This window comes from Schistocerca gregaria, chromosome 6, assembly GCF_023897955.1.
Source record: "Schistocerca gregaria isolate iqSchGreg1 chromosome 6, iqSchGreg1.2, whole genome shotgun sequence".
Taxonomy (NCBI): domain Eukaryota; kingdom Metazoa; phylum Arthropoda; class Insecta; order Orthoptera; family Acrididae; genus Schistocerca; species Schistocerca gregaria.
This window is the reverse complement of record NC_064925.1, coordinates 463,777,274-463,790,848: the sequence shown is the minus strand read 5'-3', so window position 1 is coordinate 463,790,848 and position 13,575 is coordinate 463,777,274. Positions and strand designations below refer to the sequence as shown.

The 13,575-nt window shown below is 41.2% G+C and overlaps 1 protein-coding gene across 1 annotated transcript in view; it reads left to right on the top strand.

Annotated features, from left to right (window-relative positions):
* Positions 1–13,575, top strand: part of LOC126278081 (WD repeat-containing and planar cell polarity effector protein fritz) — a 61,592-nt gene that overhangs the window by 44,535 nt on the left and 3,482 nt on the right. Inside the window, exons 11-12 of the mRNA XM_049977919.1 lie at positions 6,905–7,107; positions 13,378–13,573. Coding sequence (XP_049833876.1) covers positions 6,905–7,107; positions 13,378–13,573 — 399 coding nt within the window. The remainder of the gene's footprint in view (positions 1–6,904; positions 7,108–13,377; positions 13,574–13,575) is intronic.

Sequence of the window (13,575 nt, the reverse complement as noted above, 5' to 3'; positions counted from 1 at the left end):
GCTCTGATGTCCACACTGTTTAACATCTGAGAATTGTAATAAGTATAAAATAAATTTATAAGTATAAATCACTGTGGGCAAAGGAAGAATTACTGATAGAAAAGACATTTGCAAAAGATTATTGTATAAATGATCAGTACGTTGTCATATTTTTCGCTGTAAAAGAACTAACGTGTTCGACATTACCATGAGAGACCACTTTTTGATACACTGACGAAACAAACAACTAACCATCTTTGATTATCTCAAAGGAATGCTACTGGATGATGTCGAAAACCACCAGTATCTCGGCAGGGATAACGCTCCCGGTTATTTTAAGGACATTTTTTCCAATTTATGTTTTGATGAGTTTATCCAGCCACATTCTGGTGAGTTATAGAACACATTTGGAAATGCTCAAATTTCTCAACTAACTTGCTAGTTAGTTCTCTGTGGACAACATGTTGAAAATAGTAACAAGTGATTGTCTGCGTACTTCTTAGAATACAAATTACCAGTCAGTAATGGCTGGGAAGTTCTCACAGGTATTTATGCAGTTGATCTGTTGACAAACAAAATCATTTTTTTAAACCACGGATCGGATAAGCTTGACATTTTCTTCAAATGAGTGTGACCGATCAGTGCTCTTCCTTTCTTATATGCAACCAACTCTGAAGAATTTTGTATGCCAGTCATGAATCTGCTTGTGCAGAGTTACCTTCTTGCTGAATCAACAGTGGATGTACGTTGCACGTGAGCAATTGATTGACTTTGAACAAATGCCAATACAGAAAATTATCTCTGTTATGATGCAGTTGCCATGTTGCTACAAACAAACAACTGTGCAGCTGTGTCAAAACTTTGAACCTTCCTCTGTCTAGTGACATGTACAATATGTTTCTGTCTTTTATAGTGAGCCATAAACAACTGAAATCTGTTATTTCTTTTTGAATCACCTGGTATTATATTAGTTTGTTCCAAAGTCTACAGCGTAATACCATCGTCACTGTAACCAACTCTGTCCACATCATATGATCGTAAATTTATGGTGCTAGGTTCAAGGCTTACATCCATCTTCACCTCCCTATCAAAGTCTTCTTTATGAAGTTTTTCAGTGTTGCACTCTCTTATTTCATTCATCTTTCTCAGGAATGTGGCTTGTGCTGCAGCTATGTCACTCCTTCCATTAGATACTTTCTTCCATCATTAATTTTAACATATTTGAAACCATTGTCTTTTAAAAATCTTTGTATTGGTGATCTGCACTGTTGAATTCAATTTTCCCATGAGTAATTATCACAAGTTTTTGTGATGCTGGACGGTCACTATCTCTATACATTTCATACACAGAGTGCCTTAAAACATCCTTGCCAAAATATCCATTCGTGTTATAGTTTTCTTGTGATTTCAGTTCTTTTCAGGTGACACAAAACCTATTTTTCATGAGCTTTCTACATCTCTGACACTTTTGTCTACAATTCGTTGTATAGTTCTCTTGCTCAAACCACATGCTTCTGCAGTCCATTCTTGTGTCTTCAGAATATCAGCACAGGAGTCCCACTTTTAAAGTCACATTTGAAAAATTTATAAATGCGGTAAATAATTCTCCTCACCTGCTTGTGGAGCACTTCACATTAGTTCCATCGGCTGACATATTTATTATGAAATCCCACTAACACATTTGTAGATACATCTTCACAGCTACACTGTTACAAGAAAATAAGTGGCAGATGAATTAATGATTCAGTCAAATCAATGAAACTACATCAATGTGAAGAATGGGAAAAGTGCAGCCTGCAGAAGAGTGTGATTCATGCGTTCTCTTGTAAAGGTGAACCACTCTTTCCAAAAATTCTCCCAATAAACTGAAGTCGACCATTTGACTTTCCTAACAGTTCTCACATGCTTGTTCCATTTCATATGAGTTTGCAATGGTTACGCCCAGATATTTAAATGACTTGACTGTCTCAAGCAGGACACTACTAACATTACAGGTTTGATCTTCCTACTAATCTGCATTAACTTATATTTTTCCACATTTAGGACTAGCTGCCATTCGCTACACCAACTGGAAATTTTGTCTAAGTCGTCTCGCATCTTCCTACTGTCACTCAACTTCGACACCTTACTGTATACCATGGCATCATCAGCAGACAACCGCAGATTGAGCCACACTCTGCCAGCGCTGCACTCCGAGGTAGCAGCATGAAGGTGACTGACCATAGCCAAAAGTGCATTCAGCTGTTCGCGAACTGCGGCCAGCTCCTCCTTTGTCTGCACACATCCTAGCAAGACTAACTTAGGAAGTAATGAACACACACCGTCGAGACCAAGTACTGGGTTCTATTATTTAAGAAGTCTTCGAGCCACTCATATATCTGTGAACTGATTCCATATGCTTGTACCTTCCTTAACAGCCTGCAGTGGGGTGCCATGGAAAATGCTTTCTGGAAATCTAGAAATATGGAATCTGCCTGTTGCCCTTCGTCCATAGTTCACAGTACTTCTAAAACCGTGCTTATTTGTGGATGTAAGCTTCTCAGTATCGAGCAAACTTATTATATTCGAACTGAGAATAGGTTCAAGGATTCTGTAGCAAACAGAGGTTAGTGATATTAGTCTGTAATTTTGCAGGTCCATTCTTTTACCCTTCTTACATACTGGAGTCACCTATGCTTTTTTCGAGTTGCTTGTACTTTGTGCTGGGTGATAGATTCTTTGTAAAATCTAACTGGGATTCCATCTGGAACTGGTGATTTATTTACTTTCAAATTTTTCAGTTTCCGTACAGCAAGGATGGTTATTACTATGTTGTCCATATAGGAGTCTGTCCAATTCTCAAATGATGGTAAGCGATTTTCCTGTGTGAATGATTTCTTGAACGTGAAATTTTAACTTCGCCTCTTGTTTTGCTATCTTTGACTGCCACACCAGACTGGTCAACAAGGGATTGAATGGAAGCCTTAGACAAACTTAGTGATTTTACTTAAGCTCAGAATTTCCTTGGGTTCTCTGACAGATCTCTTGCTAAGGTGTGATGGTGGTACGTGTATGCTTCGTGCACAGATCTTTTCACAGACACCTAATGCATTCCCTTTTGAACCGCGAGAGCAACTGCCTCTGATACCTCAGCATCCTCCAATTTTAGTGATTAAGCTGTAGTGGGTCTTCTCCATCCTTTATCCACTTACTTGGCTCATAACTCACCAGATCACGACATAATGTGCTTAAACTTTGCCAATAATACCTCTACAGCCATCTAACTGTAACTAAGACAAATGCCAATTCACTGTCTAAGTGAGATACTAATAACTGCTTATCGCTCTATCTAGCAGAAACATCCTCCTAGCCTTCTCAACTGATAAACTTCCATAATCATAGTTGCTATAATGACATCATATTTGCTAATCCCCTTTTCAATACTGACTTTGTCGATAAGGTCCAGCCTGTTTGTAGCTACAAGATCTAAGATATTTCCATTGCATGTGAGCTGCCGAGCTAGCTGTTCAAGACAGTTCTCACGTTAAAAAGTATTTTGCAAGACTACCCACCTGTATCCCCCGCAACGAATCCATAGACATCCCAGTTTATACTTAGTAGGTTAAAGTCGCCTCCAACTAATATTGCATGTACTGGGTATTTACAAACTATTGACCCTAGACTTTCTTTGAATGGCTCTAGAATTGTCACAGCATTATCATGTGGGCAGTGAAAATGTCCAACAATTAACTTGGTTTCGCCTACATCTGTTATACTTAACTAGATAACTTCACTGTCAAACTCAACTTCGACCTCAGTAGAGACAATATTTTTGTCAATTTCAATGAGCACTCCCCCTCCTATGGTCTCTAATCTGTCTTTCCAATGTACATTCCATGGCTCTCTAAATACCTCAGAGCTTTCCACTTTGGTCTTCAGCTGGCTCTCGGTCCCAAGAATAATTTGAGCATGAGAACTTTCCTGGAGAGCAGTAAATTCACGAACCTTATCACAAATACTTTGACAGTTTACTGATAAAATTATGATAGTTGAAGCGTCTTTATTCTGAACGCTGTTTAACTTCCCTCACTGCAAATCAAATGTCAATTTTCATCAGAGCACCTCAGATTACTGCCTAGACTAAAAAGCTCTCATGTGCACTCCACATGTAGTCTGGCTTACCTGATTAGCTGCTCCCTTTGTGTAGTGCACCCTTGACCTATCAAGGGGTGTGCCACAAATCCCCAGATAGATCTAGCAATCTGCAGCCAAGACTGTCACAGAGTTGATGAACTCTTTGGTTGAGACCCTCCATTTAGCTCCGAACCAAAAGACCCCGATCAACACTGTGAACAATGCTGCAAATTGCAAGCTCTACTTGCACCCCACATGCGAGGCCAGCAGTCTTCACCACTTCTGCCAGCCACCCGTACGAACGCATGCGACAGGTGTCGTTGGTGCCGATGTGAGTGACAACGTGCAGACTACTGCACACATCATGCTTGATAGCTGCAGGCAAGGCTGCCTCCACATTTTGGATGAGGCCTCCCAGCAGACATACCAAGTCCACATTGGCTTTCTTTCCAGCCCTGAACACTATATGCCTAAGGGTCTCCAAATGTGCCTAACAGAGAAGCTCCCAATAACTAGTAAATGCTTCCCCCCATGTGCCTGCTCAGAGCCTGCTGGAGGAGTGGCCATCTGTCCACTCACAGGGTGAATGGATGAGGCCAGGTGGCCTGTCTCCACATTGGCCCTCTGCCTCGAGCGACGTGAATGCCTTACCGCCCACCACTCACCCTACTGTGAGGGCGGATCCACAACATCAGGAGCACTAGGAGGTGTCTCGGAAGCAGAGCCAGTGGACAAAACAAGCAACACCTGAGATGTCCCAAGCAACACGGCACGTTCTGTGCCAGCACTGCACCCCGAGGTAGCAGCCTGAAGGTGACTGACCATAGCCAAAAGTGCATTCAGCTGTTTGCAAACTGTGGCCAGCTCCTCCTTGGTCTGCACACAGCAAGCACACACCCTAGCAAGACTAAATAAGTAAACTATTAAATTAGCAGACTCCTTCTGCAAAATCCTGAAGAAAGTTTCAGTAGGAGAGAAAATTCTATAAGTGGTTAAACAAATACAGTATCCAAAGTTAAATTTCTTTGAATAACTTCTAGGTCCTTCCAAATTGTACCAGGAGTCACACAAATAGACGGTTTGACACCATTGTTATTCAACTGAGTGTTGGAAAAAGTTATAAGAGAATGAAAAATATAAGAAGGAAAATAAAAAGTTAACTACATTAAGTTGGATAGATTGAAAGAAGCAATAAAGTTTTTGGCCTCCACAGATTATCTTGTAATACTAGATTGGAATCTCAGAGAATGCAATGAAAAGACTAGAAATTCTGAAAGAACCGGCTGAGAAGGCAGGTTTACAAATATTGTTTGCAAAGACAGGGTATATGACCAAGAAATTAGAGAACCAAGTATGGCAACATCAAGAAAACAAGCAACTTAAAATATCTGGATGAAAATATAAACATAAAATGTGTAAAAGAAACAATTAAAATCAGAACTGAAAAAAATGAAAATAAATGAAACTGAGAAACCAGTACAATAAAAAATGTTTTTCTAAAGATGTTAAATGAAGGCATTATAATACAGTTGTTAAACCAGAAGCCCCCTATGAATTAGAAACACCACATTTATCTAGAAGCAAAATGACAAAAGAAGATTCAGAAAAGATAGAAAGAAGTGTCCAAAAGATATTAGGTCCAATCAAGAACAAAGATGACAATTTGGTTTTGAGGCCAAATAAGGAAGTCATTACATGCCAAAATAACAGATAATTTCGGGGAAAGACATCTTCCACTCTGTGAACACCTAGAGAGAATGGAAGGTGAAATATTAACAATAAAGGTCCATACAATCTTGCAAACCAGGAAAACATAGAAGAAAATGGGTGGGGAGGCAAGAGAAAAACGAACTTGGAAGAACTGCATATTGAACAGGAGAAATTACTCCACGGAGACAAAGAAAACAAATGAGAAGCAAGTGGTGTCAAATGGTTGATGATTAGAGCTCATCTGAGAAAATGAAAGTGTCCTGAAGAAGGATGAAAAAGGAAAGGAGAAGTAAATAACTGTCTTGACATGGTCATTAGGTGGCCTTTAGCACAATGAAAAGCTAAGTTAACTGTATGTTGATCAGAAATAGGATGCTTCCTTTTCAGATGCCAATATACGGGCAACTGATACATGATAAATATGATCAAATCTACAGTTTTCAGAACTTTTAACTAGTTTCTTGAGAGGAGAATGAGAGAGTCAGGAAATGAGGAAAGAATGCATAAGAAATACGTGCTTTTGAGAGAAGAAAATGTTCTTTCAAACCTCGGGTTACTAGAGTCACAAAATAAAGGCAATACTGAGATTCCAGAGTATAACTGATAGTGACCTGCCGGTAATCAGTGTGCCAAAGATGAGAAACGAATAGAAATAGATGACTGAAAATGAAAGATAAGTAGGCAGAAGTAAGATAAGAAAATTTAGTGAATACAGCGAGCAGGTTCCATGTTAACAAATGTGGGGAGTGGGGGGAAGGGGGGGAGGGGAGGGAGGCTAAAATGAAATACAGAATTTTCTTGTAATCTTCTTGAAAACAAATCAGCTTTGTGTATTTCAAGGAAATCTCACTGGAACAGGACAGGCCACGCTGTGGGCCTGATGTGTGTTGTGAATTCAAGTTTGATTTCGCTGTAACTTATACTGATGCTCATCGTAGTCAAAATTGGGCTACTGTTGCTATTGTTCATGTCAGTAAGGCCAGAGTTCTCAGTGTTTATAATGTGTACGACTGCCTTTAGACAATTACATTCTTATTAATAAATGTGAAACCTATTTTTGTTTGTGTCAAGCAGCTCCATGGCCAGGTTTAATATTTTTCAGATTCATCTCAGTGTTCTCGTTCCTGTTGTTCTGGATGCTCTGGTTGTGATAGCCGTGATACAACGAGTGACGACTCACCGGAACCACCACCTCAGCCACCACCTCCTCTTCCAGTACCAAGACAGCAAGGGAGTTCTGTGAGAACACCGGGAGAGAAACCAAAAGTGAAGTTCTCTGACACTGTCACTCACATTCTTGTGCCTGTGAGTATTAAAAACGTGATGCAATATATTGTTGCTGCCTATATCTCCCACACATGTTTCGGTTTCTAATGCCCTCTTATTTCTGTTTTGACCTCACATGTGTAACTATGGTAACATCTTGAAAGCCATTTCATTTAGGTTGAGCTGTGAACGTATTCAGTATTGTTATATTCATGAACTTTATTTGCGTGTAATGTTCCTGCTATCTTCCTATACCTTTGAGGTATGGGGAGATAGGCAAAGGTGAAGGAAAACATGTTAAAATGATTGAGAGGTCAAAAATAGAATCAAATGATGCCTCAGTTCCTCAAGCACCCTTTCCTCTATCTTGGCCTCCTGAAGTTCCATAAGTCTCTTTCAGTCTGTAAATGGAGTGGACTATCTCCCTCACCCCTTTCCACAGCTCTCTGTCCTCACTTTTAGAGGAGAAACCTGTGGTTCACATCAACTGCAATATTTTACATCCTCAACCTTACAGTAATTGCACTGCCAAGATTGTACCACCCACAAGAGCCAAAGTGGTTTTTACCTTGTAAGCTTCAGCAAAACTAGAGATAGTTGAAAGTTGTATGGTTCATTTAATGAGGCAAAACTAGAGATAATTGAAAGTTGTATGGTTCATTTAATGAAGCAGATATTTTTGTTATAATAAAGTGGGAGGATGGTCATGTGAGGAAATACAGGGTGTCCATACTTAAAGTTCCAGTTTAAAAATGCTGTAGAAAGAGAACCATTGCTCAGAATGACATAAAATTTGAGCAGCATATTGACGCAGGGGGAAATATCAAGCAGAATAATAATAATAATAATAATAATAATAAACAAAAATTTGACCAATAGATAGTACTGTAAGTGTCACAATATGCACACCAACAGACACAAGCCATGCAGCTGTTCCTCAGTTTGTCTCTGAGACGCTCAACATGACTGTGTCCATGAAGGATCACACACTGCTGGTTAGCTCTTTAACAAGAATGGTGACTGCACCAGTAGCCGTGCAGTAGTTTCGGACACTCAAGGGTATGAAAAAAGGCATTAGTGGGATGCCTGTTTAGGGTTTGGAGAAAGGATTACAAGATTCGAAGACATGGATCCTTTCGAGGTGCAGTATGGCAGAAGGAGGAAATTAGTTGATCTGATCTCTGTCAAAGATGTGGTACAGCATCGCAAGAGTGGTTGACTGATGGTGTGTGAACATTCAGTGCACAGAGAATTGCTGGAACACTGGATGTGGCTGCAAGCACTTTGTAAAAGGGATATTCAAATGAAACCTGGTCACTGGAGTAAAGGAACACTGGTTATTTTGTTAACTCAAAAATGAAGTTACACACAGTACACATACTCAAAAATGGTCACATTTATCCTATTGCAACTCTAGTCTGTCGAATCCATGCTTGAAGAAGCTAGTAGGCTGCTGTCAGATCCAAGCCTGGACCCAGTCACACACTTTGTCGTCCGTTGCAAATCGATGTCTGCAAATAGCTTTTGTTAGAGGTCCAGACACATGAAAGGTTGGGGCTGTACAGTGGATGTCCCAGTGTTCCCCACGGAAACTGCTGCAATGTCGTCTTCATCGCATTAGTCGTGTGTGGGTTGGCATTACCATGCAGGAGGATAACACAATTGGACAACATGCCTCGGTGTTTTGACTTAATGGCTCGTCTAAGGTTCTGTGAAGTGGTTTGATAACTGTGGGCAATGATGGTGGTTCCCAGTTCCAGGAACTCGACAAGCAGTGGGTCCTTGTGGTCAAAAAAGGAGGACATCATGACCTTACCATAACTGATGTGCACAACCTTTGGTTTCTTTGGAGGTGGTGAAGTTGCATGTTTCCACTGCTTGCTCTGACACTTGCTATCTGGTTCAAAATGGTGACACCGTGTTTCGTCACCTGTGACAATACACGACAGAAATCCGTATTCCTCCTTATGATAACATTGCAGATGACTCAAAGAAAGCGCCATTCGAGTATTGCGCTGTTAGGCAGTCAGTTGGTGGGGAACCCAGTGCACACAGATTTTTCGAAAGTTCCAGTGTTGATGCAGTATGGTGTGGGTGGTGCCCATGCTAATACCCAATAACCAATGGATCTCATCCACTTGATTCTGCAGTTGTCCAAGACTAAAGCATTCACTTTCACAGCCATTTCCGTGTGTTGACACGGTCCAGGATGAGCATCGTCTTCTAGTGAATTGCACCCCTCAAGGAATTGTTTGTGCCATTCCACAGCACTTGAACGACTCAGACCATGCACAGCCTTCATCTGTCGATACATTTCATGGCTTCCAACTCCCTGTGCCGCCAAAAATTGAATCACTCCTCATTGTTCCTACTTACTTGCCTGCAGGTTCAGTAGTGGACAACAACTTGTGAGACCACCTTCTCTTTGGCGTGAAACCACACTGGCGCTAAGCAACATCAAACGGTGTGCACGCATCAGTCTCTCTACCAGTAGACGGTGCCACCGTACCCACAGTTACGTGGTGCCACCTTATGTGTAAGCCAAAGGTAGACGCATTGACCAGGTTTCATATGAATGAACCTCATATAAAAATCCTAAGGAAAGTCCTGCATTGATATCCATACGGAATCACCCATAAACAGGAGCTGCTTCCTGCTGACCTGCCAGCAAGACAAACATTTGCTCCGGAATTTCTTGTTGTCATGGAAGTGGGCAATAACTGGCCATGGAACATTGTGTGGATAGACAAAGCCCATTTCCACGTCCAGGGACATGTCAGTTTGCAGAATAAGGGCAACAGAAAATATGAACACACATCATCAACTGGTACCACTCATTCTGGAAAGGTGACTTTGTGGGGCATGTTGATGGCATCGTTTATCTTAGGATCATATTTCTTCAAGGAGAGGAGTACTGTGGATTTTGATCACTCATAAATGCTACGCATATATTTTGCACTCCGATGTCATTACAACCCTTCAACACTGTGGATGGCCGGCCGCGGTGGTCTAGCGGTTCAGGCACTCAGTCCGGAACCGCGGGACTGCTACGGTCGCAGGTTCGAATCCTGCCTCGAGCATGGATGTGTGTGATGTCCTTAGGTTAGTTAGGTTTAAGTAGTTCTAAGTTCTAGGGGACTGATGACCACAGATGTTAAGTTCCGTAGTGCTCAGAGCCATTTGAATCACTGTGGATGTGTGGGTAAGATCATTTTTATGCATCTTCATCTGATGGGGTTATCTGAAAGATGTTGTGTTCAATGCTCCATTTGTGAACGTGGCTGAATGTGACCCCTGAGACACCCCAATCGGTTGTGGAATATGCTTGATTTCAGCTTGTGCTAGGAGGTGGCGCAGTGGTTAGACACTGGACTCGCATTCGGGAGGATGACGGTTCAATCCCGCGTCCGGCCATCCTGATTTAGGTTTTCCGTGATTTCCCTAAATTGCTCCAGGCAAATGCCAGGATGGTTCCTTTGAAAGGGCACAGTGTGCTTGGCATCCCCCCCCCCTGCCCCCCCCCATGCGCCCCCTCCCACTGCCCCTGTGTCAATAATATGCAGTTCAAACTTGACATCATCTTTCTACAGCATTCTGAAACTGGAACCTTCATTATCGGCACTCCAGATGCAAAAATGACTGTATATGCTGATGGGACAAATGAAATCTCTTACACCCCTTTGGAACAGGACACTCTTTATGTAAACAGTCTCATAGTACCAAGCTCATGAACTATGTGGCTGATGGCAACTGTATGTGTTTTTGAGCAGGAGATTAGTGTTTAACGTCCCGTCGATAATGAGGTCATTAGAGACGGAGTGCAAGCTCGGGTGAGGGAAGGAAATCGGCCGTGCCCTTTCAAAGGAACCATCCGGGCATTTGCCTGAAGCGATTTTAGGGAAATCACAGAAAAACCTAAATCAGGATGGCCGGGGACGGGATTGAACCGTCGTCCTCCTGAATGCGAGTCCAGTGTGCTAACCACTGCGCCACCTCGCTTGGTGTGTTTTTGAGTGGGTTGGTTGAATTGATCTGGATATATGAAGGTAGGCAGTGGGACATGCACATTAACTGTAGTCAGATTAAAATTACCTGTTAGTTGATGTCTGTCATTTGCTACTACAGTGTTGCCACATCAGCTGCTGGCTACCTCTCAGTTACAGGTGAATCGAACATGGCGGGCCACTTTACGAATGCTTTTAATGAGTTACGTGGAGTAATGTTGGAAGTGGCCGATGCGAGGGATGTTGTAAATGCGAGATGCTCTGCTGACAGCTGGTTTTAAGTGACCATGGCTAAACTGCGACAGGCATTTTTATAGCTCTGAATTTAAACTCGTCTTCTAAGCTAACCACAACCTCGTTATATGCAATGTGTCCCAGAGAACGGCAATCAACAATCTGTGGCTGAACTAAAATTGTGATCGCTTTGTTCATGGTGATTAAAGCTTACCTCGTGTATTAGAAAAAAAAAAAAAAAAAAAAAAAAAAAATCATTTACTCAATTAACTGAATAACAGTAGTAATCAAACCCTTTTAATTAGATTTATAGATAAAAAATTTTTCACTGCTTTTGATGAGATCCAAACCTGTGACCTTCAATACGTCAGGTTTACACGTTAACTGTTGCACTGTTCCACAACGCTGTGTTAAATAGTTATATTTGTAACTGTGGTGACCCAATCACAACAATGAATTGCAGCCTAAAAAAATTTGGCTTCATGCAATGTTTTGCAAAGCTTATCTAATGTAAGCCGATCTCTGTGATTATGACAACTGAATGTGTGACACTGAATCACATCATGTGCGGAAGTATCCAGTAGTGTTTGCTTAGTGCTGTGTTTTGAAACACATGTATTTCATTAACATTGTTGTGTGTGTTTGTTGTTTTTGGCATGGTTATCATATGCGATTAACTACAAAATAAAAATGGCATACCCATGATTTGGGATCTGAACGCATCAGGAAAGAAAGACGGAGAAGGAAAAGGAAATGGAAATGAAGTGGCCCGTTATTGTGGCAGCTTCGCAACAGCGAATGATTTAGGCTTGATATTGAGCGCTGTGAAAGGACAAAACCAGCTCCGGCACTTGATGAAGTGTCAACTATCACATAATTTTATCGGGCTACAATGAATGTGTATTAGAGACTATAATGCAGAAACTGAGTACTCACATGTAGGCATGTGCCAGTTGAAGCCACTGTAAGATATTGTTGGGTACTCAGATAGAAAACTGCCAATGTTGCAGTGTATAATATACTGCTCATCCAGCTTCATTTCAGCACATTACTGTATGAAAAGGTCAGCTCTGTTCTTTTGTTGATTGCTACAATGTCAGACTTTAGTGTGTAAGCCAAGAAATGAGGTTCAACAGGAAAGGGAGGGGAATGGAATTTTCTTGAATGTGGAAGGGAAAATTGGGAGACATGTTTTTGACGTTTAATATATCTTGTTATATTTAAAACATTCCTTGCCATGGTGTGATCTATGACATTTTTAGAGAATTGCTGGATGTCAATAACTTTCTGCCACCAGGTCAGGGTTCCTGACTCTAGACCACATGGCACTGGGTTCAGTTCCTGGCGAGGTTCTCCAGACATGACTAAGGTGTGTGTATTGTCCTGATCTACATCGATGCACAAGTTGCCGAATTGGCATCAAATAAAATACTTGTACTAGGTGTCCAACATCCCAGATGTGATCTTGTTGTGAATAATGCTGTGCACACATTTCATTTTCTTTACTGGCATCTTGCAGTTCTCCCAAAATTAACAGTTTTATTTGTCTCTGAAGGGTCTTCCAGTATAGTATCTAAGGTGTTGCATGCAAGTCTGCTGAGACCTGCTGTTCTATATGCTGTTACACATAGCACAGATATATTCTAAAAATGTGTCCAGTCTATTTTCCATTAAAAGTGAATTTTACAGTAAGTTCATTATAACAGATGAATCATATTCATGTGTTCTAAAAATAAAAAATTAGTTGTAGACAGTCATAGTGTCAACAGAAAAGTCCTTTCTGGAAACACACACACACACACACACACACACACACACACACACACACATACTGTCTCCAGCCGCTGTGGCCCAAGTTGAGCCACACTGGCTGCAGGCAGTGGCCATGTGCGCGTGTGTTTTTGTATTTCTGAAGGATGACTTTTTTGCCCAAAAGTTTAAATTTTTAGCAGTCCTGTCATTGTGCCTGTTTGCTTCTCTGTGTGGTAAGTAGCAACCTATCTTTTTTCATAATACTTGTTGCTATTCCACCTTGGACTTTCGATTGTTTGATTAAAAATGAAATTTTTAGGATTCAAGACCATCATTGACAGAAGAGGAGGATTTTTGCCTGAATGTGAAACCATCTGGCAGTGCTTTACAATTGCAGAAAGACCACTCCAAGAGACAGCATGTTTACATTCCAGACACGCAGCAGGAACTTGCTGACAGTCTGCCACTGTGCCTTGGCAACAAAGACTACTTGAAAGATTTTTCAACCAGTGCAGGT